Source organism: Seriola dumerili, unplaced genomic scaffold (genome assembly GCF_002260705.1).
Source record: "Seriola dumerili isolate Sdu_G_001 unplaced genomic scaffold, Sdu_1.0 BDQW01000149.1, whole genome shotgun sequence".
Classification (NCBI taxonomy): Eukaryota; Metazoa; Chordata; class Actinopteri; order Carangiformes; family Carangidae; genus Seriola; species Seriola dumerili.
This window is the reverse complement of record NW_019174404.1, coordinates 11,356,361-11,382,058: the sequence shown is the minus strand read 5'-3', so window position 1 is coordinate 11,382,058 and position 25,698 is coordinate 11,356,361. Positions and strand designations below refer to the sequence as shown.

The 25,698-nt window shown below is 41.8% G+C and overlaps 2 protein-coding genes across 2 annotated transcripts in view; one reads left to right on the top strand and one right to left on the bottom strand.

Annotated features, from left to right (window-relative positions):
• The first annotated feature begins 858 nt into the window (after positions 1–858).
• Positions 859–13,432, top strand: LOC111225692 (inositol-trisphosphate 3-kinase A-like). The gene is made up of 7 exons (XM_022750711.1): positions 859–1,495; positions 6,524–6,620; positions 6,901–7,114; positions 8,435–8,639; positions 10,610–10,711; positions 11,141–11,212; positions 12,354–13,432. The coding sequence occupies exons 1-7, from the start codon at positions 1,085–1,087 to the stop codon at positions 12,624–12,626; spliced, it is 1,374 nt and encodes a 457-aa protein (XP_022606432.1). The 5' UTR covers positions 859–1,084; the 3' UTR covers positions 12,627–13,432.
• Positions 13,433–16,104: 2,672 nt separating this feature from the next.
• The window catches only part of LOC111225567 (leukocyte tyrosine kinase receptor-like), a 30,687-nt gene continuing 21,093 nt past the window's right edge, over positions 16,105–25,698 (bottom strand). Inside the window, exons 19-28 of the mRNA XM_022750526.1 lie at positions 22,749–22,935; positions 22,559–22,649; positions 22,008–22,072; positions 20,749–20,878; positions 20,559–20,656; positions 19,864–19,956; positions 19,490–19,591; positions 17,854–17,988; positions 17,283–17,373; positions 16,105–17,142 (exon numbers count right to left, since the gene is read on the bottom strand). Coding sequence (XP_022606247.1) covers positions 16,105–17,142; positions 17,283–17,373; positions 17,854–17,988; positions 19,490–19,591; positions 19,864–19,956; positions 20,559–20,656; positions 20,749–20,878; positions 22,008–22,072; positions 22,559–22,649; positions 22,749–22,935 — 2,030 coding nt within the window. The remainder of the gene's footprint in view (positions 17,143–17,282; positions 17,374–17,853; positions 17,989–19,489; positions 19,592–19,863; positions 19,957–20,558; positions 20,657–20,748; positions 20,879–22,007; positions 22,073–22,558; positions 22,650–22,748; positions 22,936–25,698) is intronic.

Below are 25,698 nucleotides of genomic sequence, written 5' to 3'. Positions count from 1 at the left end.
ACTTTGGTCTCTCAGCTTCTGCAGTGATTTGCAGCATCTTCTCAGTGTTACATGGCAGATGTCAAGCACCTTTGTGGCTGATCTAACTTACTTGCCTTTCTTTATGACCTCATTAGCTTTTTTCAAAAACAAATAAATAAATAAACATTGTCAGGAACACCTCTGCCATGCTTTCTTTTCCACAGCCATCTGTAAAATTATTAAAATCAAGATAGTGTTCTCAGTTGTATATGAAAGGATGGTTGTAACACTCTTCAAAGATTTGTTACAACCCACCCACCCAACCATTGTTTAGTTTACTGTATTAGTGGTTTCAAATTAACAGGGGAAAATGCATCACATTTGCCAGGGAAACTACCGTTTAATCCAATAGGCTTATAAATTATGAATTTGGTTTTAGTAAAAATAATTTACTTTCTTACCTCAAAATGTGTTTTTTCTCTGTAGAATCTACATGTGCCTGTTTCCAGCCTTGACAACACAACCACGTGATATCTATTGGGGGGAAAGTGTCCCTGTGTGGTGGAATTGTTGGTGTTACAACTCTCTCCATGTTACAACCGCACTAGTCAAATAGGGAGGCTACTTGAAATAACGCTGTTTTGTGTTTTGAAGGCTGAAGCTTTCAAGCGGTGGTGTGTGTGTTTTGGTGGGAATATTTTGGATTTTCTGGTGCTTTAAGCACATTCTGATTCAAATGCAGAAGAAGCCTGTGCCTATTAAACAACTTAACCTGTCAGCTGCTTTAATTTTTCAGCCAGGAAGCGAGAAAGACAATGCGGAAGATAATAAACCTTCTACAGTCGCGTAAGGGAGTGCGCCGGCGCGCGCGCGCGCGCCTGTAAACGGTATTGAAGCGCGAAGCGCGAGCCGCGCCACCAGCAGAGAGGGGTTCCCCTCACAGAGCAGAGAGGCTGACAGAGAATGTTTGAAAGCTCGGGCAACAACGAGGAAGTGCCACAGAGGACCGAGTGAACAGACTCAACGTGCGTCTGAACTTTCTGAAAGTGAAATGACCGGATTTAGAGGCTGAAGTGGAAGAAGCTCTCTCGTCGTGCGCCCTCGCGACGGATTAAGGTCTCCAATGCCAAAAGAGTGCAGGAGAAAGACCTCCAAGGACTTCGGGCTCCCTGGGATAAACGAGGGATCTCGCTTAGAGCGAAGATCAGCCGGGAAGTCATCCCAGATTTGCGATGAGCTCCTTCAGAAAGCCGCTCAAATCGCCCCGTCGTCCGCAACCGCAGCGCCGACTGTGATGGATGCGCGCCGGGTACCGCAGGTTACCATCACACCGGAGGGAGGCGGCTGCTCCCGGGAGATGCGACAGGAGGACTGGGATGATGCGGTGGACGGTACCCTGCGCAGGAAACTGTCCAACTCCTCCATCTCCTCCACGGGGTCCTCTGCTGTGGAGTCCGAAGATGACTTACTCAGTGACAACGAGAGCAGAAGCAAAGGCATCATAACTTTAGAGCATCTGGTGGACACTGGAGAGGTGAGTAACCTGCAAAGACATAATGATCTGGTTTGAGAAGGTTGAAGAGTTTTCCAGGGGTTTATAAGCCTATAGTTTCACTGTATTGTATGTATGGTATTTTCCAGTCACAGAATGTGGTAAATAATTCAAAACACCCTGTTGCTTCTCTGCATAAATTGCCTGCTGTTATGTACGGTGAATGCACGACTACATTATCTACAGCAAAAATGTGTTTGTATGGAGCATCCGGGGATGAAAACATTTTAAATTGCCACACTTGACCTCCTGTTTATCTTTGCAAATTCGCATCCTTTATAATTACCCAGTTACAGTGAACAGCTCATGTTATGAAAAGAAGAAACGGTGAAGCACGGCAGCACATAAACAGCAGTCAGCAAATTACTTCCTCACAGAAGACCACTGGGATATGTTTGACTGCAGACAAGAGACAATTGCAGAGTGATAACAGTGATTGTTCAATGTTTGTTCAGTTGGACTTTCAAGTTCCATGTGTTAAAAGTGAGCGCTGTAGCAAAGATTTCCTGTGGGAAATTAGTCACTTATATAGGAGTTACCTTTGTTTCTGTTCTGTTCTTGTGTGTGTTGTTTTGAGATCTGTGAAATTTCAGTTGTCAAATGTACCAGTCACAGTCACGCTGTGTTTCCTTTGTTATTTGAGATCATATACAAAGGAAGATTAAACATCCTTGAGAACCCTGCCAGAGAGGAAAATCTTCAGGAAATGTAATTTTCCCCACTGAAATCACATTATCTCACTTTATGTTTAATGGGTTATCAAAGCCTTTCATATCACGTTAATGATGCCAGCCGCTGTATGAACTGAAACCGGCATGAAGAAGCTGCTGAAAGCCAGATAACCTTTGTTGTGTGGGGATCTCTGGACTGGTACTGTCAGAGCTGTGCTTCTGTTACATATCATGTTGTTTATTATTATTACATATAATCTTTGAGGCCACATGTATGGTAGATGCTGGAGATAAGAACTAAGCTACTTACATGATTTCATCTTTTAAAAAAGGTACAGCCTCTTTCTCTGCATCCTCAGTGGCATTTTTTATATCAATAATTTTTGTGTGTCAGGTTTTTTGCGGCTGGATCTCTCACTCAGAAGTCATACTCATTAATATGAGTGATGCATGTGTTACATGTTAAATGTCAGATCATCAAGTCAGTGAATTTTATCTTATGCCACAGTAAGCCCTGACCTTTAACACTGTGAGTCCCTCCTTCAGCACATACACTAGTGTTGAGGGATCGGCCTTTAGTTCAATAGATGCTGAGGGTGCAAATTTGTTTGCCGTTAACATTCTTGGCTGATACAGTTTTATCTACAGTTTTACCATTGTCCGACAAGTCTCAATCCTACTGAACATGCTCGCATGTGCATTAAGATAGTGCTGTTTTATACCTTCCTTTCATTCTGATATTGTACATTGAGATTTGAACCGATCAGCATATATTTCTGCAGCTATAGATCTTTTACACAATCATGTGAGTAGTCGGGAAGTTGAGTGTGATCATAGTGAGTCACCTCGGTGTTACAGCCTCTAGTCAACAACATAATCTGCTTTTTGTCTGAACTGTCACCACGTTTAACTCAGGTTCAGCCTTTCAACAGGTGTGTGTGTGTGTGTGTGTGTGTGTGTGTGTGTGTGTGTGTGTGTGTGTGTGTGTGTGTGTGCGTGTGCGTGTTTATGCTGCTACCACTTCTCGTCGCCTTCTCCATACAAGGTCTGTAGCTGTCACTTTGTTTTAAACAGACTAAATACACATTGCCTGTTAAGCCTGAAAGCGAGAGTGTTGTCTAACATAAACATTGTCCAGTCAAGTGAGTCTCAATATGAAAGCTTCCCCAAACATGAGATCATTCAAACTCTTTTAGTGGCTCTTTTGGACATTGAAACTTAAAATATGTTTGTCGTATCACCTCTGAAAATGGTGACTTTTATGCTGCTGGCCCTTCAGCCCACACACAGACACGCACACACAGCCACATAATACAGCACAGGCTAACACGCCTCTGTACTAATGTTTTTTGTGGTCAGTAGCTAATTTCAGCCTTGACTTTTGACATTTAGCAAAAAACCACTTCAGGAAGTAAAAGACTCCTGAGTATCAGTACTTAGCCTTTGCTAGTTCACACTTAAATGCATGTGCTGTATAATATGGATTCATTCAGAGTAGTGAGTGCACGGTAAAGAGTGTCTTAATGGAAATACAACAGTGGAGAAAACAGACGGAGAACAGGCGGGCTCATCATTGCAGTGAGATTAATTCGAGAGTCTGACAATGGTTTATTTTCCAGTAACAGCTTCACGTGAAAGGCCAATATAATGACTGGTCTGGGTGAGTCACATTGTCTCCCCCGTTGTTCTGCTCAGTCTCTGGAAATCCATTATTGGAAATTGTGTTTTTTGGGTTTAAAATGATTTTTTTTTTTTTTTTTTTTAACAGTTTGGATCAGCATGGTGTGGAGTTAGCATGTCATATATTTACAAAACAGGCCTGGTTTTACAAAGCAAAGGGGGTGTCTGACAGAGTAGGAGACAAGTGTTGAAGAAACCAACCATAAAGAAAGTGTCAGATCGGTCCCAGAATGAGCTTCTTGTTAACTTTATTGCCCCTGCACGGTTTGTGTGTCTTCTTCTAAAGCAGTGGTAGAAGTGGTGCTACTTGTACTTTAGTATTCCTGTTTTGTTCCACTTTTCACTTCTGTGCTAAATTTCCAACAGTTATAGTAACTTTTGAGACATTTGACAGCTATAGTAACTTTTTTTTAGTAGTAATTATTTTTATGTTAAAAAACATGAAATGTAACAAATTGTTAAATGTTAAATAAGTGTATTTTACAAAAAGAGGAAAGATTCCACAAAAACGAATACATCTGTGTTTTTGTTTTCTTCTTTCCTGGCTCATTAATCATCTAAGATTTATTTTGTGACTCTGTGGAAGTCTGTTCTCGAAAAAAAAACTACCTATCAGCAGGTAAAAGTACAGTAGCTCCACCTAAACCTGTGGAACCTACAACAGTAAAATCCGGTTGTCAAATAGATGTGTCAGTACCATCAAGGATGCCATAATAATATATGTATATAAGACACAGAAGCCGTTCAACCACTGAATGAGTACTTTAAGTACATTTTACTGATAATTCCTAAATACTTTTACTTAAGTAAGATTTTGAATGCAGGACTTTTGTTTGTAACAGACTATTTTACATTGTTGTACTGGTGCTTTTACTTTGGTTAAGCATCTGAAAACCACTGGTAATTATGCAGCTTTTGACGTGCTTTGCTTTCTTGTACCTCAGTGTACTATAAGCAAACCTGCAAAAAATTTCAAGCTCTAACTTGACAGTTAAACCCGTATTATTCCAAGTGTTATCAGTAGAACTACAAACAAACTCTTGTGGTTTCTGTCATCAAGGCCGACAGGGGCAACGTGGTTTGAATAACAAGAAGTTTCCAAGTCAGACTTTGTGTGGAATATAAATATTGTCCAGAGAGCTGCAGGGTCCTTATGTTTACATCTAAAGGCAGGGTTCAGTTTCCGTTCCCTCTCAATCTGTGGATAAGACATTACGCAACATGACTCCACTTTATCTCATTCAAAATGCAACCAATCAGTAACACAAACTGTAAATCAGCATATTATCTGCCTGCATTAATTGACCAGCCAGTAGAGTTAAGACTTGCAGCGATAAAGCAAATGTTTGTTTGTGAAAGTCTGACACCTTCAAAATGTGATATCGTCAGTAAACATTGGCACTAAGTGAAGCGTATCACTTGACATTTAAGAGAGGCTTGGCTGGCTGCTGCGGAGTTCTGCTGTTCGTGAGGACTGTGAACACTCAAGCATGAGCAGAGTGTTTCACTGACATGAGAGACCTGTTTCATTTCCTCAATCAAAACACAGAAGAAAAAAAAAAGGACCTATCCAAGGGCTAAAGAGGGGATCTACAAACATGTTCTAGTTTTCCTTTCCATTGCCTGGGAGATAGTTTCTTTAGTTTTTTTTTTTGTTTGTTTTGATTATGTTGTATAGAAATATACAAATTAGAGAGTTAAAGTGTTGGGATTTGGTCAGTTTTCTTGGAGGGAATAAAACAGGCAGTCTCCCGTAAGTGTGAAGCATTACTGTGTTTCTGTGAAATCTGCAAGCTGTTACTGTGATTTTCTCTCCCTCTCTCTTGTGTGTGTGTGTGTGTGTGTGTGTGTGTGTGTGTGTGTGTGTGTGTGTGTGTGTGTGTGATGAGGGACAGAAAGAGAAAGAAGGTGAAACTGAAGGTGGTGGGAGAAGAGCTCTTAAACAAACAGCCATGAAAAAATAAAAAATAAAAATTTCTGCCAAGAAAAGATATTTCTCTCCTCACACATTTTTTTGTTGTTCAGGATTCAATGCATGCAGTCATACCAAAAAAAAGAAAAAAAAACAACTGATAAACTGACAAGTGAGTGGGAGTTGAGAGGGAGGCAACATGGGTTATTTGGTGTTAAAACTTAAGATTTTCTGTTAAATATGACAATTTGACCAAAGATGACAAATGCTGCACGCCACATTCAGTGTGAAACTCAAAAGATATTAATGAAGATCTTTCCTATATAACCAGAAATTGTCTATTGCTGTGTATACATGCTCCTGATGTTAAAAAGTAGGTTCTGGAGGACTTGTGAATCAAAGTTGTGAGACCATCACCACACCAAGCTTGAGATGCTCAATAGAGATGTTGAGTGCAGATATGAGTTTCCACAGAAATGGCATTCAACTGACCTAGATTGGAGGCTTCATGCAGCGGAAAACTGAAACCCTGGCATCAGATTTACTGGGTAGAATTGCTTACATGATCAGATTTCTATACAGACATTACAGGGTGGACCAAGGTCGGAGACTTGACAGCACTTCTTGTTATCAGATCATTTATGATAACAAGGACACAGACAGACTTACCTCAAAATATGACTCTGACAATGATTCTATTCTGCTCCATTAAATTCACCTCTAATTGTTTTCTTGCACCTTCTCCAGAGCAGGCCGTGGTGGAAGTTAAAGACGATTGTTCAGTGGCCCTTCAGGGCTACCCAGAGGAGAAAACTAAACTGGGTTCAACTCGCCGGGCATAAAGGTATGACCTGCTCAGATCATATCACTCACTGCTCACACCATCATATATGGTTTGTGACACTGTAGATCTCCGATCTCTGATAATCTGATGTCCTGTTTTTCTTGCTGCCTCCACTGTCAGTATTTAGTGTACAGTGTTTGACATGTTTCCTTTTGGTATCGTAATTTTTGTTGAATTGTTCTTGGCACTTTATGAAATAAGAAAAAAGTAAGAGGTCACTGCACTGACAGGGATGAACAGCCCTAGAATTCCCACAGTACTGGTTTTTATCTGATCTCAGGTAACTTCAAAGCGGCAGATGAGGGCACCATTCTGAAGAAGTTCTCAGAAAACGAGATGCAGTGTTTCGAGAAACTGAGGGATGACGCGCTGCTCCCATTTGTTCCCGGTTACCACGGCGTTGTGGAAAAAGACGGAGAATCTTTCCTCCATATGACTGACCTGCTGGCGAACTTTGACCTTCCCAATGTCATGGACTGCAAGATGGGAGTGAGGTAAGGAAGTAACATATTCATGTGTTTACTTGTAATAGATTTTTTTCATTTATTTATAATCTATATTTATCAGCAATCACATTTTTTTCAAAAAAGGCCATTTCTTTGTAGCGTATTTCTGCTACCCTAAGTGTCAATTTAAATAAGATAATGCAGGATCTCTTTTGTTTATGTGTTTGTTCTTTCTGTTTATGTTAAATGCTCATGCTCTTTTGAAACGGATTAATGAGATTAGTGAAGACTGGTGACAGTACGTGCCGCCTAACGCGCTTTTGCTCTACAAGGGAACACCTGTTGTAACTGCAGGCTATATGCTTGGCTTCCTGCCACAGCGGGCGGGGTGCCTCACTATATCATGCGCACAGGCACAAATACACACACATATACACAGACGCAGGCGCACACATATACACGCACACATGATTGCACACACGAATGTATATATGCACATGTTCATGCATGCACAGACATGCAGGTATGGACAACCCAACCATCTGAGAGCCTTATTTCCGGTTCGAACAAGCAAATGTGCGCGCACACTGAATCAAGCACAAACATACACACAGATATGCACTAAACCCACACACACACACACACGCCGACATCCACACATGAATAAATGATTTTATTGTGTACACAGTGTCTGTATTTCTGAGGCTACATACAGTATACACACATACACATTTACAGTCTCAGGGTGTCCCTGGAGACTCCCTTTGTCAAAAACACTCTCAACCACAAAGTTGCTAAACCGCCAACTTGCACAAACACACACTCAGACTTTCACACAGTTGCACACTGGAGTCTCCTCTCAGCTTCCCTCTTCAGCACAGAGGAAGTGTGGCTCACAAACTGAAACTGAAATTCACATCTGTTTGCACATAATTGTCTGGTATGAAAACGACAAGTGTGAATGTGCCGCTGTACAGTTCACCAGAAGAATTGAATACTGCGCAGTAAAGTCATTTATGCCTTCGTCATCACTTCTGCTTCAGAGAATACTATTATAAAAAGGTGTTGATCTCTCTGGCTTTAAGTGCGGCCAAAGACAAAATATTCTGTGAGAGTAATGTTTTGTTGAGAAAAGTCTTAATTGTTGAGAGTTTGTATTTTGTTAACAAAACAAATATATGCAGAAGTCATACTGGCTTCAGAAAAAGAACAGTATGTGTCTGTGAACCCTGTATGAATCCAATACAAACCCTGAAAGTAAATAACCGTTACCATTTATTTACATGCAGAGAACACTTTAAAAAATGCCAGTGGTGTGTAAACACAAAGGTCCTGCATCTGAAGGATTTTGCTTTCCTGATGTTTCAGGACGTACTTGGAGGAGGAGCTCGTTCGAGCGCGAGAGCGGCCCAAGCCGAGGGAGGACCTGTACAGGAAAATGGTGGAGGTGGACAGCGAAGGGCCCACTCCCCAGGAGCACACCCAACGAGGCGTCACCAAGCCTCGCTACATGCAGTGGAGGGAGACCATGAGCTCCACCAACACCCTGGGCTTCAGGATAGAAGGGATCAAGGTAGAGGGAGTGATATGCCATGTGGACACTATGAGCATGTCATCAACAGGGTGACTGTAGTGTGATGCTAAAGAAAGCTGGCTCATGACAGAATGATCTTTGGGGTGAATTTCCAAACCAGCTGGGAGGTCAATAAAAATACATTTACACACGTGTGTTCATTAACAAACCAGTACTTGGGTGAATTGAAGCTACTCTACTAGACATTTTTCTAATAGCAATGGGTTAAAAGAGACTAGTGTTAAAAGGATTGCTCGTAGTGACGAACCCACACCCAACTCTGCAGTTCCCCTGACCTCTAAGGAGTGTTTTAGGGTCTTTCAGCTCATTGTTTTGGTTGTACGTAAATTTACTGTTTTGATTCACTCTCATCTGTCACAGTTCATGCTTCCATTCACTCTCTGCTTCCTTTTGTCATGTTACTAACCGCTCAGTTCAGACGCTGCAGTAGATCGGCTTTCCTGCCTTTCAGCCATCGTACTTTTCCCCGCCCACCTACTCACCTGTTCCCTATTCCCCTCATCAGCTCTTATACTGTATTTATACTGGCCCAATTACACTCATTCCCTGCCACATTGACTTTTGCTTTCCAGGCCGTAGCTTTCCTGCCTTTCTTACCTGTTTATGACTGACATTTTGCGTGTTTTTTTCTGCCTGTCTGTTACTGCCCACTGCCCAGGACCTTCACCTGCTGTTTGCCCTTGCCTGCTTCTGCCTGCTGAGCCTTATTAAACGCAAACTTTTATCGGTATTTGAACCTTGTTATTCAGTCCTCCTAAACATGAGCCATGACAGTACGATGTGGACAGTATGGACTCAGCTGACTGTGTTCCAGTTCACAAAGAGCTCGCGGCTCAGGCTAATACTATTCATTCACATGAGCAGCAGCTCACCTCACTAGCTAGTGGACTGCAGGAGGTCTCAAACCACGCTGAGCGCATCCACGATGATTCAATTTCTCTCACTATCTGAACTGACCACTGTCTCCAAAAATGGCACAGAGAGAAAAGGCAGCCCAGCAGTTCCAAACCTCATTCATCTCCTTCCCCTGCTGCTCCATAGTGACTGTACTGCCTGCCCTGCTAGCTCTTCTTGACCCGCTAAGGACTCCTCTGAAACTATCCAGACTCAACCCAGAGGAGCAATGTCATTAGCACCAAGGTAACCTCTGCCTGTACTGTGGTCAGTCCGGCCACTTCCTTGGGACCAGTCTAGTAAAAGCCAGGGCGTGCCAGTAACTGGAAGGGTTATTTCGACAGATGAGGCAGGCTCAAACATACCCAGCTCATCTTTGTACAGCAGGGGCAATAAATGTGGCTCCCCACTCAGGAATTCCCTCTCAAGAGTGGAGTCACGGAAGCTGGCTCCTCTCTTTGTTGGCCACTTTCCAATCTCCAGTCATCAACTCTGCAGCGGTTCGCCTCTGTCTCCCGAGGTCGATGAGGATCCATCCCACATTCCATGTTTTCCCGTGTCCAGCCTCTTAAGAAACACCAGCTGCCTACACTGACATCCCCTCCTCCATCCTTGATCCTGTTTTGGTAGTGGACTTCCACCCGTGACCACCCTACCATCGATAGCCGTCCTGCCACGCCCTCGAGCCCTGCAATAACTTTTGCTTTCCTGCCCTTTTTTTTTTCCTGCCTCTGCAAGATTATCTAGTGTGCTTTTCATGCAATAACCTTTCAGCCTTTCTTGCCTGTTTTTGCCTGCCTGTTTTTGTATTTTGCCTTTGCCTGCTCCTTTTGCCTGGTTTATCTGCCCCACCTGTTTCCAACCACTGCCCACACCTTTACTTCACCTACTGCTTGCTCTTGCCTGCTCCCGCATGCCAAGCCTTAATTAAAGTTTTGGAGTCTCTGAGTTGTGTTAATGAGTCCTCCTAAACTCGAGCCATCACACACATCAGTCCTATTCGTCAATAATTTCATTGTGTAACACTTTGTATTCAGGCTCTTTTCTCTCTTTAGAAATGTGACGGTACATGTCGAACTGACTTCAAGAAAACAAGATCGAAGCAGGATGTCATCCAGGTGTTCAACGACTTTGTCGGCGGGAACTTCAACCTTATAGTAAGTGGCGGTCAGTTACTGCACACACACATATAGTACTGTTTATTCATACATTTAAGGACAAGACATGCTTTACTGTGCATATAGAGTACACAAAGCAGTCTCAACAACCAGCATTACCTCGAAGCCTACACCAACTACAAACATACAGGTTGAGCAAGCTCTCACATCCATTTTCAGTGTTTGGACAAATATAAATCAGTTTTTGAAAAAGGCTGAGGCTCGTCTAATGATAAAGGAAAACAGCCTGAAAGTGTTTGAACTTCAAGAGCAAACAGGAGTAATTGCATACACACGGAACTAAGCAAATATTCACACTGAAATGCTGTTTGAGTTTTCTGCTCTGGGGGCATCCCAAATGTACATTGTGTCTACACCCATGTTAATATTTTATGATACGGCCTCAACTGTTCTTTTCTTAAAACACAGACATCTTACCTGAGCAGACTGACGGAGATCCGGCAGGCCCTGAAGACGTCAGAGTTCTTCAAGCGACACGAGGTGATGACTGATCTAAAGATGAATGACAGAGAAAAAACAAACATACCGCACCTAAGTAAAGTGTTGCACCTGGAACCTTATCTGAAACTCTGCTTGAGGGATTGAACACCATTGTTCACTTACTTGGTGTTTTGGTGATGTGGTGGACAGCTTCTAACATGTTGATAAAAAACGTCTGTGAAGACCATATAATTTTCATACGAATCCAGCCATTCAGTGACCCCTTGCGCCTTGCATGGCCGTGGTTCCCAAAGTTTCTCACTTGACATACTGCACAGTCCTGTCAAGATAAACTCAAGTAGCAATCACTTTTAGCTAACTATTTAAATCCATTACGGTTAGCTAATTATTTCAGCTGTTTATCCTTTTAGCTGAACTGCTCAGACCTTCTCCACTCATTTGCAAACTAGTTTTTGCACACTCTCAATCATATCATTTAGTGCAGTGCACTTCTCACTTAACTGGAGCCTACCACCTGCTCAGGTGAGTGTGGGGGTGAGCTAACCCCGCACACGCCTGTCCAAGCAAACCAAACCCCACACAACCACTACATGCTAATTTCTGTTACTGCTGACAATTCCCACTCTATATTAAGCACCAGATATTATTCATAAGTGCACAAGACCCCCCAAATGTTACCTACCGCTGAACAGTTCAACCTATCTTCACATATTCCTGTCCAGTCCCTCACTACTACTAAGAGGACCTAATGACACACACCTGTTTCCCCTTTCGCTAATTAAGCTGAGTCAAACAACTGAAAATATTCAAAGTGGGCTGACCCTTCCAACATATCAAGCCTGCAAACAAAGATCAACCACATCTCACAACCAGTGTATGGGATAACTAAACCAGAAAAATGAATAGAAACATCCAACTAAAATACTGAGTAAATAACAATGATAATAAAGACATAACAATGATAATGTGGGGGATCAGGGCCTAAGGAAAAAGGAATCTTAATAGCTACTCTACAACCTTAAACGCACATCCTGGGAACTGCAGAATTACCCCCTGTGGTACAAGATCCTGGTTGGGATTCACTGTTGTATACAAGAATTTGTATTTATGGATTGATGGATAATAAGGAGCAGGAGAAAGAAAAGCAAAAGCTAATACGAAACCCTTCTTGTTTTTGTAGGTCATTGGAAGCTCTCTCCTCTTTATCCATGACCACACGGGCAATGCACAGGTCTGGATTATTGACTTTGGCAAGACCACAGCGTTACCGGAGGGCCAGATGTTAAACCACGACATTCCCTGGCAGGAGGGCAACCGGGAGGACGGTTATCTGTGGGGGCTGGAAAACCTCATCCACACATTGGAGTCTGTAAGCAACAACGGTACCAGTGAACAAACCTGTTGTTCATTTGCCATACAAAATAGCCAGGCTCTAGAAGCAGGTGGCCAGTGACCTTTGACTTATAAATATGTGTAAGGAACTCAAACTATTTTACCCACAGAGAGGCCCTTAGGGAGGTTTCATATATGTTGATATGCTTTGGGAGCTCTATGAGCAATGTTAAAAAGAGTACATTTACCGTTTCAAGCAACAAGTGACCATATTTGGCACTGAACCGTTTGATACTTACACTGACAGCGAAGACAGGATGGACACTGAACAGAGAGGAGCAGAGAATTTGTCACTAGTCTGAGTAAAAGAACTGACACTAATTCAACTTCCTTCAAAATGAACAGAAGTGAAAGTGTGGGCTTTCTGCATTTCAGTTTTAGGGAGGGGATGTTGCATGTGAAGGAAATGCTCATAGAATCCTAATTAAATCAAGGAGAGTCAAGTCACAAACTCAGTCTCACTTCATACCACCAACTGTAACCATCAGCCATGATGTTACAAACCTGAGTGTAATATTAAAGCACAATTTCTTTTCAGTATGAAACTCTGACTGGGTCACAGACCTTATAGTCATATGACTACAACATTATAACACATTCTCAGTATAGTACTGCATACTTATTAGACTGTATTATCAGTGTCACTGTTTTGATAAACCGTCATGTATTGTGTAACAATTTATATTTCTTTCATTGATTATATCACTGTAATCAAACTTGTAAATATTTAAATTTCTTGTGCTGGTGCACAACAACAAAGCACATTTTCATTGGTGTTGGTCTTATTACTGGTCAGATTATGATGTGTGAGAAATGTACAAATGAAATGAATGAAAATGTACACGGAATTAAAAGGGACCAATACAGTTTTTTTTAATGCTCAATAGTAAAACACTAATTTAGCGTACCTTTTATGTTAGTCAGGAGTGCGGTCATGCCTGTCATTGGGACAAAACTGTGTAACTGATCAAACTCACAAATGAGATAAATATATGTTGATTTATTTGGGGCACAGTTAGGTTAGATGAAAGACAGTATATTGCATAGAATGCCTTTGCACTATTGGTTGAGGCATAACAACACCCTCAGCTACATAAAGAATACAGAAAAAAACTTTTCAGTAAGTGTAAAATAAAATGCACCAGGCCATAAAACATATACACTGAGCAAGAGCAAGATGAGGGTGTTTTTTTTCCTCTGTGAAAGAAATTCCACAGTAATCGATATTTGTAAGTGGCACAAATCTCTTGCTAAAAAGGATTCTTTAGAAAACTATATGAGCCTTTTAGTAAGTTACCTTTTCTATAGATGTTATTTTCAACTGGACTGTTGAGCAATTTGGATAAACACTCACTAACATCAGCAAGCCTGAGCATAAAAAAAATACAGTAAGCCAATAGAACCCTTATATTAATGTAACCTTTCATTCAACATATTAAAAAATAAACTATCAAAATGTTTAAGCTCAAAACAAAGAGTACAACTATTAAATCGATTAAATAAGAATAACCTGAAAATGTAAATACCAAGATTTTCACAATTGAATCTTTGATTAATTGTGTAAGACAGATACCTGCAGCAGCATGTTTGGTATTTCAAAGCTGAATACCTCCCCCTGCTGAGTAAACATAGGTACTACCAGCGCTGCATCAGCAGATGCAGTGTAGTGTATCTAATGGCAGTGATCAACTACAAGTACAGATTCATCACAAACAATGAATGAATAAAAATGGGAAATAAATGGCAAAACAGCTACAAATGCAATGGGTTAGTCCAGTGTAAGGAAGTGAGTACAAAAATAGCAAATATTTTCACAGCTGCATGGTCATCATCGAAATCTATACGTTTGCAGTCCAGAGAACATGGGGGACAGGGGGTTAATAATCCAAAATATGCAAAGTCAAATCAAGAGTTATGTGGTTTGGGGGAAAAAAACTTACAGAACATCCACCCAGAGATTTTTTTCTTGCTGAGAGTTAGATGAGAAGATTTATACCACTGTCATGCCTGCACACCGAATATGAAGGGACAGCCAGCAGTCAGTTAGCTTAGCTTAGCACAAAGACTGAAAACAAGGGGAAAAAGCTAGCCTGAATCTGCCCAGAGGTAAGGAAATTTGCCTACCATCACCTCTAAAGCTCACTAATTAACATGTCATGTCTTGTTTGTTTTAATCTGTACAAGAATCAAAGTAGAAAACCAGCAATTTGAGGTTTTACAGAGAGTGACTCCTATAAGTCACTGTGCCTGGCCATGAAATAGTCCCACCCATAACCCCCAGTGAAACCCCAAACTTGTCATTTTTAACTTTGTTTTTGTATAGACTATAATATATAGTGTTAATTAGTGCTGGTAGGTATTTTGTTACCTTTGGACAGACAGGCTAACTGTTTCCCCTTGTTTCCGGTTTTTATGCTAAGCTAAGCGGCTGCGGGTTGTAGCTTCATATTTACAGTACAGACACGACAGTGGTTTTGATCTTCTCATGAACACGACCCATGAGACTGAATGAACAATGGAAACATACTTCAGCTATCAATGAGTACAAAGCTAATGTTGTTCACATTGGCATCAGCTAGGAAGGCGTCAAAGTGTTCGACCGGGCGTCAGGCGACAGCCAGGGAGAGATAAAGGAGGCTATTTACATCCGTTGTGAGTGGATGTTGTGTTGATAGCTTTTTGCCAAACTTGTTTCCAAAGTTAAGAATAAACCTTCAGGCACAAGATATACTGTATTTTCATGAAACACATTATTGCAGTAGTTTGGGAGTGTGTGTTTTCACATTATTTGGGGTTAAAGCAAATCAGAATCACGTGACAAGCACTACAAGTTGCTGATATATGCATAAAATTATAAATGAAACAAACTCCTAATTCCATACCACCATACCAAAGACGCTTTAATTAGTCTACAAAAAGCTACTTCTGATTTCACACTGACATGAAAACTTCTAATAAAGCACATTCTCAAAGATTCTCTTCCCAGTGGCTCAATATTTTTGGCTTGTTAGGGTCGTACTGCACGCTGAATACTACGAAGTCCAACCAGTTGTTTACAATAATGCAACACATATTACTGCCAAGGCTGTTGTGAAAAAAATACACTCAAAAGACAAAGAAAAAGTAGGTAAAAAAATTGGAGTCCAACTACAGCAGTTATTTATGGCAGCCATCACCAACAGTGTTGACATTGGGAAAGTGCAGGGCTGCATGTCGTCCAGTGTTTCAGCTTCAGTGTTCAGCTACCAGTTTACCAGAAGCCAAGGAAAAGAGTCCAGCACTGGCTCCCTGTATCACAGTGCAGAGGAGTGTTTGTGTGCATGTGAGTGTTCGAGTGTGTTTTTTCCAGCATTCCAGGAGCTCTAACGATTTGATGCGGTGGCTCTCAGACTGTGGTGGAGCCCTCATGGTCATGCTTTTTGTTTCACAAATCCCGAGCTTGAATCTGTCTGTCTGAGTGTGTCAGACAAGGGGCTCATTGACAGTGACATTTTCAATTTTCAATATTAATCCAAATCCCTGTTACAGTAAGCCGTTTCTTAGATTGGGGTAACGCTGAGGTCTTCAGACAGAGAAAAGCCAGAGTCTCGGTCGCGTGTTGGTTTCTCGGCTTTGGTGTGTCTCCTCACGTCTTCGTGTCCATAGCTGGCGTGGCGCTTCAGCAGCAGCTTGGGCATACAAGATGAGGAGGAATGGAGGCCTAACGCCAATCCCAGGCTTGTCCCTGAGGAGACACTCGGGGCAGAGCTGGTGTTTGTGATGGCTTCTGAGCCTTTGGGCATAACCAGGGGCAGGCTCTCTGCCTCGTAGCTTTGCTCATCGTAGGCATAGTTGACATTGCCACAGGGGAAACTCTGCAGCTTAGCCAAGTCCATGCCAGCTTTTGTGGTCCCACTTGCTGGGGTCTTATGTGAGGATGTACTTGGTGCAGCTTGAGCCTGGCATGAAGGGGATGGAGTTGAGGGAGGAACGAGGTGGGTGCTATTGGCGTTGTCGCCCCCAGCCTCGTCGCTCTCTGAGGTTGGGTTGCAGGTCTGTGTGTTGGCGGTGGAGGATGAGGAGCTTGACAGTGGCATGGACTGAGTCTGAGCCAGTGTTTTCTTCCCTCGGAAATTTTCCAAAACCCAGGAGCCGTACGTGGGGTTCCACAGGTTCTTAGTCTTGTTCTTCAGCCTCTGGCTCCCTGAGGAGGAGCTGTTTCTGGAGCAAGGTCGGTGGTGTGGAGGCTCAGGGTGGAGCCAGTGGCTTCCTGCAGCTGTTGACAAACCAGGGGCAGGAACAGGCTCAGCCCAGCACGGCTCCAGTGCCTCACGGCACGATGTCACTTCATGGTGGACAGGTTGGGTTCTCTGGAGGAGCAGACGAGGTTTGGTGGGCTGTGGGGGAAGAGGAGTAGGACTTAGGCCCAGAGAGGAGAGCCCCAGCTGGGAGGAGGAATCCTGCGAAACAGGGTGGGACACCAGGAGTGGAGTGAGGCTGGTGGAGGTGTGGTCAGAGGGACGGATTACTGTGCCGCCATCGTCCTCTGTGTTAGGGCTATATTCCACTGGTAGAGGTGTGTTGATCACATCTGGGTCCTGATAAAGAGACGGACAGATATTAAAAATCAGTATTTGCATAAGAAGACAGGAAAATTAAGAGGAAATTATAAAGGAAGGAAAAAAAAACATATTTGGACAACAATATTCATGCAATATTAATGTGATATAAATTATACCTGAGTGCAGTAGTTAATTCTTTCCAGGATAGTTGAGAAATTGGGCCGGTGCTCAGGACAGTGCTGCCAACACTGGGTCATGATCCGATAGCTGCTCAGTAACACACACAAATTCCAGGTACATTTTTTTAAGCTGAATGTTATATAAACTATATTATAAATCTAATTCTGATGGACAAATGGTAACACAATAATAAATATCCTTTCCCCCCACTGCTGGTTCATCACTTCACAAAAGAAGCAGAGAAAACTCTCAGAAAGTTCAATAACTTCCACATCAAAGTTGGTGGACAAAGCAGATTCTGTGTGGCAAGAAATAAACCTTGCACCGTGTATACTACATGAAATGTAGCTATGACCAATCAGAAAATGATACAGAAATGAACATTAATGTATTAAGGTGAAGCACAGGCACATGTTTAAATCATGGCCTGAATTTTGGTCTCTGCGATCTTCTGCGAGTTCAACCAAAAGCGCAAGAGGGGAATATTTCACAACACAAGTCTAGCAAAAACAATTTCCTTTTACATCCAGACTCGTCCAGTTTGATGTATTTCCTGTCAGTACTCACACAGGCCCAGGGCAGCCCTTGGGAGGATCCATTCTGCCTCCGCTGGTGACAAACTCCAGCACCTCCTGGTTGGTTTTACAAGGATATGGCATGTAGCCCAGAGAGAGGATCTCCCACAGCAGCACTCCAAATGACCTGCAGGGGGAGACACAGATCAACAACTGACTGGCCTGGATCATTTGAGGCGACAGAAGAGATGGGGGGGGCAAGTCAAACCTTTCCTGATCTCGTGTTCTTCAGACTGAGGAGGCCTGAATAAGTACCGTATACGACACAAACAACTACCAGAAACAACAGGAGATGTCCTTTGTCCTCAGCTAGAGGCGATTGTTGAATTAGAGTAAATCAGAATTCATCACATTTGTTTCTAACTACAAACCTCCCTGTTGGTCTTTAGTGTGGTTTTCCTCCTAACAAAATTACTGTTTGTTCCCTGCAGTATAATTACATCTGAATCCCACTTCTAAGTGATCAGCAGTTACAGCCTGCTTTATCATGCTGTGAGATCCAAAAATCACTGTTCGCTGACAGGAAACAGAAATCATTCATAGAAAACAAATTAAAGTTATGTTGCTTGGACTTGGATGTTTCATTTAAAAGTAAAAAAAAATAGGATATTGATATAATATAATAAGATATGATATTAACTTAAGTGTAAAATTTGTGTGTTGTGAACATTTGTTTGTCTCATATCAGTTCTACTAGTATTTCATATTATTGTAGTGCTCTGTTCGAACCTCCCAGATGGTGAACAATGCATTTTGTGTTATGCATTTTCCCACTGTTGTTCCCTGAGGTTGAATTCTCGTAAGTGGATGGAAAGCCAAACAATCTAGCGCTTGTTTTTGTCATTTGTTGCAGAAGAAGTTCTTGATGGAAAATGATTCTTCTTCCAAACAGCTTTAAGCAAGACGGAACAATGGCCCTCTGCAGAGCTTAGCTATCCTTTTTTTTTGTTGTTGTTCACGTGCAGCTAATACTGTGCCTATTCCCCCCTACCATGTTTGACTTTGCCACCCACCGTCTGCGCATTCTGTTTCCAGCTAAAAACATTCAGAGTTGTTTCAGACTTTATCTGTAATCAAACCTTTTTTTTAGCCCGTGCTAAATATTTGACTTGTTTCATCATTGGAGAAGTGGTTTGGACGCTGCTCAGCTGGCTCCGTGTTTCGAATACAGACACTGTTGATGCTGAAGATGCTCATTTGAAATACTGGTTTTTAGACCTTGAACTCATTGTAGGTCGTTCTGGTTTTGTTTAGGAGTAAAATTACTTGTTTTGTGAAAATCTCTTCAGCTGCAATTTGGGGTCTGCAATACTTTCCACCACCCAACTCTTTGACATCTTTGGAAATAAAAAAATAGATTTTCAGTGGAAGCCTAGTATGAGCTGTTTACAGTCAATTATTATATTATATTATATTATATTATATTAATATATAATAATAATATACTGTATGTGGTGTGACAACAATTAGCATGAGCACATGATATTCAGCATTTATCAAAGACCCACAAATTTCTGAATAATATGCTCTATAATAAGAGATCTCAAACTGATCCACTTTTAAAATGAAGACAGTTCTTCTTTGTGAATTTATTTTGGAGCCTTCCTGTATATATTATGCGTTTATACCATGTATCAGTCTTGCAGGTAAAGATTCCCTCCATAAAGGCCTCTGGTGGCATCCATTTGACCGGCAGCATGGCACGGCCGCCTTTCCTGTAATAGCTGGCTCTGGGAAAACAAAAAGCAGTGCTATCAGATTTAGGAATGTCCATTTATCATCGCTTTTGAAGGGAAGGTAAATACCACAAGGCCATGAACTCTGTAAGTACGTTTTAGAGACTGGCCCCATGGTGGAAATTAGATCGCTTTTCAACTGGCCCCACATTTACCACATCAACCCACTGCTGCCTGGACTTTGGCTCCCATGAGACACATCATCGTAAACCATCTGCTGTGCTTTGCTATGTGGACTTTAAAAGGTGCAGCTCCTGTACACAAACCTGTAAATATCTCGTGCCATGCCAAAGTCTCCGATCTTAGCCACTCTGTCCGGTCCAGGGCAGGTGAGCAGGCAGTTTCTAGCAGCAATGTCTCTGAAAAACACAGTAGCTGTTACAAAAAGTAGCTTCATGATGGCACCACACTCTAACACTCGATAAGTATGAGTCAAGTTTGTAATCTGATGGTTTTTCATGAAATTTTGCTGAAAAATAAACGATTTTTAAAAAAGGAGATTGACTTACATGAATTTACATTCACCTTAAGATGTTGTGTTTGTGTGTGTTGACCACTGTAGCTCACAGTTAACAATATACACATGCAATGAGAACAGCTCATCTAGTCAATCCAAGTAAATATAGTATATTTATCTGTATGTGAATATGGTAACATTACAAACCATTTTTGTCTTATTGATTATTTTTTCATCAGGTTTTCACATTTTATAATATTTGAAATAAATAAAAAAAAAAGAAATTCCTGAATTCAACAATAATATTCAACATATGATGATATAATATTCAAGTGTTTTTGTTGCAGTAGAAGCAAAACATCCTCTCAGCCGGTGCAACACACTGTTTGTTTACATGTAGTGCTCTCAAGTACACACACAAATGAGTGTAACCCTGGTGCTTTTTATTTTTTGCCTTCTTTAAATTGAGCTCTTAGCAGTAATAACAGGGTGTGAAATCTGAACCTGTGTATGAAGTGGTTCTCCTCCAGGTAGCGGCAGCCACAGGCGATGTCTCTGGCCATCCGCAGCAGCTCCCGCATGGTGAGAGAAGAGGTCTGGCCCTGGATATAGTACAGCTCGTTTTAGTGTACCACGCAGACAGAAACACACACACACAAACACACATGCACAGAAAGGTGCAGTACAGACGTACAGCTCGTGGCCTGTTCTGTCTCAGGAAGCTCTTCATGTCTCCTCCGGTCATCAGCTCTAGCAGGATGAAACGTGGCAAGATGTTCAGGCTGACTCCGATGCAGCGCACAATGTTGTCGTGGCTGAATTTGCTGCGTGGAAAAACAGTGAACAACACTTTGGTTAGCGCGACTGCAGTTGTGTCATGCAGTTGTGGGTAGTGGCTGACATGACAACGCAGATGAAAAAGAGAGAAGATATGGTCTCATGTTGCGCAAACATTATGTTCAAGAGTTTTGTTCTGCAATATGTCGACCTTCCAGCGCAGAAATAAACGCTGTGAATGGAATTTCATTATATAGCGCTTTAAACCAATTCAAGCTTTAATAAGTGTGTGTGTGTAGATTTGAAACTGCACAGGGACAGAATTGTCACCATCAAGCAAGTTTTGAGAAAAAAAAAAAAAAATCCTGAATTGGTGCATGCTCAGGTTAAAATATTCTCCCTAAATGCTTTAGCAGATTCTAAAATGGACTAATCGACATTCTTCCACTGACAGGTTTCATATATATATATATCTTGGCTGTCAGTTGAAACTTTTGGAAAAATGAAAAAGCTGATTGACCGAACAGATTCACTTGTTCACGTCATTCTGATGTGTTTAAATAACAGCATACAGATTTGAGGGATAGCAAGGGAAGGATCTACTGCTCCCTTAAATGCGGAGACACAGCTCGTCCTCTGTCCTCAAAACACTCATTTTGCTTGAGACTTTGAGAGAGTGTCCTAACCACTCTGTCCTTGTGCACTCTCAAATCTTGAATAACAAATTTATTACAAATTGTTTCATGCTGGCTCTATATTTTTGTCATGAATTAACTTCCATACTGTATGTGACCTGAGTGATTTGTGTTATCTGATCGTTATTAACCCCTGTCTGCCTAGAAACTTTATCTCTAATAAAACAAAAATGGAGACTAATAACTAGTCCTTACCAGTTAACATCACTCAGGTCATAAATTAGAACTAAATTAAGTGCATTATCCAAATATATCCCTGCATATATTTTGCCTGATTGGCCTCTCATGTCATTTGTCAAAACTACCAGTTCATTATTTGAGGTGTGTAATCTACCTCCTCTCACTCAGAAGAGCACGTTGAGCTATAAAACAAAGCCAGCACACAGGTCAGGTGTGCTTTAAGCAGGATGCACTGGCTGAATCATTGTGTGAACTAAATTATATGGTGACCGGTGCGGTGTGCTGCTGCAGTGTGGTGCACCTCATAATCAGCGCCTCCATCAGGAAATCCATTTCATCCTGTTCAGAGCAGATTTCTGGAAGAGTCTGTGGAGCAGAAAGTATCAGAGAAGTAGTTTGAGGTGTGTGTGTGCTATTGTTATGAGGAACGCCTTCACTAGACCCAATCAGAGGACTATTGAGAAGCAGGCAAACCCATGTGGAGATTACTCCGCTTTTTCTTTTTCACTCATCAAGTTTTTAACGTGTGCAATCAGACATTCAGCAATCATTTTGTGCAGTCATGATCATTTTGCAGTATTTCAATTTGTCATTGCATGATGATGATCATTACAAGACAAACCACATTTTCATATTAAGTAGTAAGAAAAACAAATAATCCTTCTTTAAATAAATGCGCTACAGAAACATGTCTTTTCATATCCCACACACGTGTGTGACCTTTAGAAGCAGCAGCACCCCTGTGGGATGTTGTTGAGTGGATTATATGTACTGAGCATAACTCCTGGTGAGGTGCTATCATCTGGCACTTAGGTGCAACTTGTCCCTATGTACCTCAGAGAGTGAGTTTACCTTTATGGCCACCTGCATGGGACTGTTATCACCGCTCATCCCCAGAACCTGTCCTTCATAGACTTCACCAAAAGCGCCGTGGCCAAGAGCTCTGAAAAGAAAAACAGTGAAAAATACAACAATTGAACACATAAAGGCACTCTATGTACCGCAGTAGCACAAGGAGACATTGTGTCCCCTTGTGACCTACCTGAGAAGTGTGATGTTCTTGCGCGGTACTTCCTTCAGTTCGCTGAGTGAGGCTGCTTTCCCTGCGAAGCAGTAGTTGGGGTTGTAGTCCGTCATGATGGTGGAGGAGCGGATCTTGCTCAGCTTGTACTCTGGACTCTGCAGACGCCCCCTCACTGCGTGCAGGTCGTTCTTTCTGCGGCACCACACTAGATACAAAGACGAGACAGAGGGACAAAGGTTTAAGGAACTTTCTTCTAAAAATCGTAACGCTGACTGTCACCAGGACCCCACACTTGCATGTAAGTTGTAGAAGCAACTTCCTGACTATCTGCTGAAGGTAGGAGCGGTAACACAAGGAGGGGTCAAGCTGCATCTCAGTGGTTGAGATGCTCTCTAACTGTTACGGTAGCAGTCAAAAATGATTCACAGACATGAATTTTGTTCTTAAAAAAAGCACTCCACCGACTTAGCAGTGCACCCCTCAAACACTGTCAGACAGACGATATCGTCTTTTTTAATCCATGCATTCTGCTTACTTGTCTGAGACTGGTGCATACATTGTCCACAATGTAACTTGACAGCTGTCAGTTTGGTTTGGAGATTCAGGTGCATAGAGGTCTTTTAACCTCACTTTTTTCTAATTTCACAATTTTCAAACTTATAGTCCTCAGCCCCAACAAATGTTGACTCAAGTGACAACACTTCAACTCACTTTCACACAGCTCCCTCTGGAGCCACAAAAGGCTTTACACAACTTTTTTTTCCACATATGCAGTAGTGCTCCCGAAGACCTGTGCACAGAGTTTGAGGTGTAAAATCGGAGGAGTTCCCTTTTAAGAGGATAAATCCTTCCGCGTACAAACACATCGTTTTTGTGGGATGTCCTCTCCTTGAGTTACTGCTCCTAGACTGTCTGTGCCAGTGAGTTTGGACTCACCCGCCGTGGAGGCAGCCCACGTCCCCGATGCAGGTTGGTAGTCTGCCAGGGAGGGGGGGCGTTGCGTGCAGGTAAGAGGTGCCGTCGAGCCATCGCCCGGTGCAGATGCTAGGGACTCAGGGGGGTTGGGATGAGGGGAAGGTTGAGACGAGGGGGGAGGAGGTGGAGGAGGAGGGGGTGGAGGAGATGGGGCGCCCAGGGAACAGACTACCTCCCTGCATGGGGGAGAGCTCAGGTGAAGAGACACCGTTAACCTGAAGGGTGTGTGTGTGTGTGTGTGTGTGTCTGTATGTGTTTTGTTTCTTTCTTTTTAAAGCCCCTGATCAATACAACATCTTCCTTTTCCTTTTTTTTTTTTTTTTATAAAGGAAAGTAAATGTAAGGTATTGCACACATGTCATCAGTCTTTGTTTTAGTACTTGATTTATTCACTTGCAAAGTCACACAATTACACACAATGCAGTTAGTACGCTAAATACTTCATCCATTTTTCATAAAGAAGATGTTTGCCCCAGTATGTTGTGCCCTGTTTGCTCTTTGTCTGGTAATTACAGGAGTACGATGTCATGCAGTTACACTCCACAGCTTATCTGCAATTAGTATCTGTCTGATTACACTCTGATTACACAGAGTGAATCTATGTTTAGTTTTGCCAAACCTCAAACTTTGTGCAATATTGTTTCACACACTAACATTTTGTTTCCTGTGTTTTCTCTGAACTCAGAACTTGGTGTATTTTGTCAGAAAATAAATTTTTCTGATGACTAATATTTGCCAGTCTGGCTGACCTTAACCTTTGCTAACCCGTCCTTTCCACTTTAATGCATTTCCTGTTCCCCATTCTTCTAATACATGACTGTCCTTTAAACATCGTTGCCCATTTCACCGAATCTCTCGTCTCCTGAAAGGACAGAGCGCCCCTATAGTTCTGTCTGCATCTGCAGGAAGAACCAATTTATTGCATTTTATCAACATATTCTGACACTTCTACTGTTGGAAATAGCGTTTTCCCAATGTGCATTTTGTGTATGCAGTAGCAACCGCATCCAATATGAACATCCTGTCTTATAATACTCTTTCATGTCAAGGGAAATGGAAGTTGTGTAGTTGATTTTTCTGATTTATGCCATTTCAGTGCCCCAAGCTTGTTGAAATATTTCGCTATAGAGCCGACTGTAAAACTTCTACTGCCTTGCTACTACCTGTCACGGCCAATGGGAAAAACAACTCCTATAATCCATCAGCTTTACTTGAAACCACTTTCCTTACAGGAGGTTTATTTTATATAACGGCTTTTGCCATGCCTGGTTTTCTTGTCAGTCTGTATTTGAGCCTAGAGAGATGAGTGAAACTGATATTTCAGCAGGAAGTCGGTGCTGTGCAGATTCCTCCAGAGACCCTCACACAAAGTTTAGATTCACCAAAACTGACTGTGGGAAAGAAAGAGGGAGCGAGTCTTCTATAGCTCAGCTTCACTTAATATTCAGCCGGAACCTGCTATATTCAAACACCTTAAAAGGCACTTGGTGGAGGATTAGTGTGTCTACCGGTATGCAAGGATTCCCTTCCCAGTTATCTGCAGCAGACGCAAAAAGGTGACAAAGGTGCAAAAAGAGCATAATTAGCTGTATAATCCCTCACTGTCCTATATTACTGCACATGTTGTTAAAACTGCAGACAAAAAGTATTTATATAAAGTGTCTGCAGTTCATAAAACAAGGTTTAGTATATAAGTCAACATCTAACAGTATATGTTGCATAGCAGCTTTTTAGACCAAGTTAAATGCAACATTTAACTAACATTAGTTATTGTACAACATTAATGTTATAATTCATATTAAATATTATATTGTAGTTGTCTCTTTATCCCTCAGTTGCCTTTCTTACTTGTTCCTAGAGTGTCATTAAAACTGCACAAATTGGTTAATTCCCTAATTATTCCCATTTTATTCCCATCACCAGTAAAGCTTTTTACATCATGTCTGACTGTCCAGTTGTCTCACATTGACCCAAACCTGCAACCAGTGAGTTT

Excerpts from the sequence above, each read along its gene's own strand:
- LOC111225692 (XM_022750711.1), top strand. The coding sequence starts at position 1,085 with ATGCCAAAAGAGTGCAGGAGAAAGACCTCCAAGGACTTCGGGCTCCCT. Across the intron at positions 1,496-6,523 it reads ATCTGGTGGACACTGGAGAG|AGCAGGCCGTGGTGGAAGTT; the intron begins GTGAGTAACCTG and ends CACCTTCTCCAG. Across the intron at positions 10,712-11,140 it reads GCGGGAACTTCAACCTTATA|ACATCTTACCTGAGCAGACT; the intron begins GTAAGTGGCGGT and ends CTTAAAACACAG.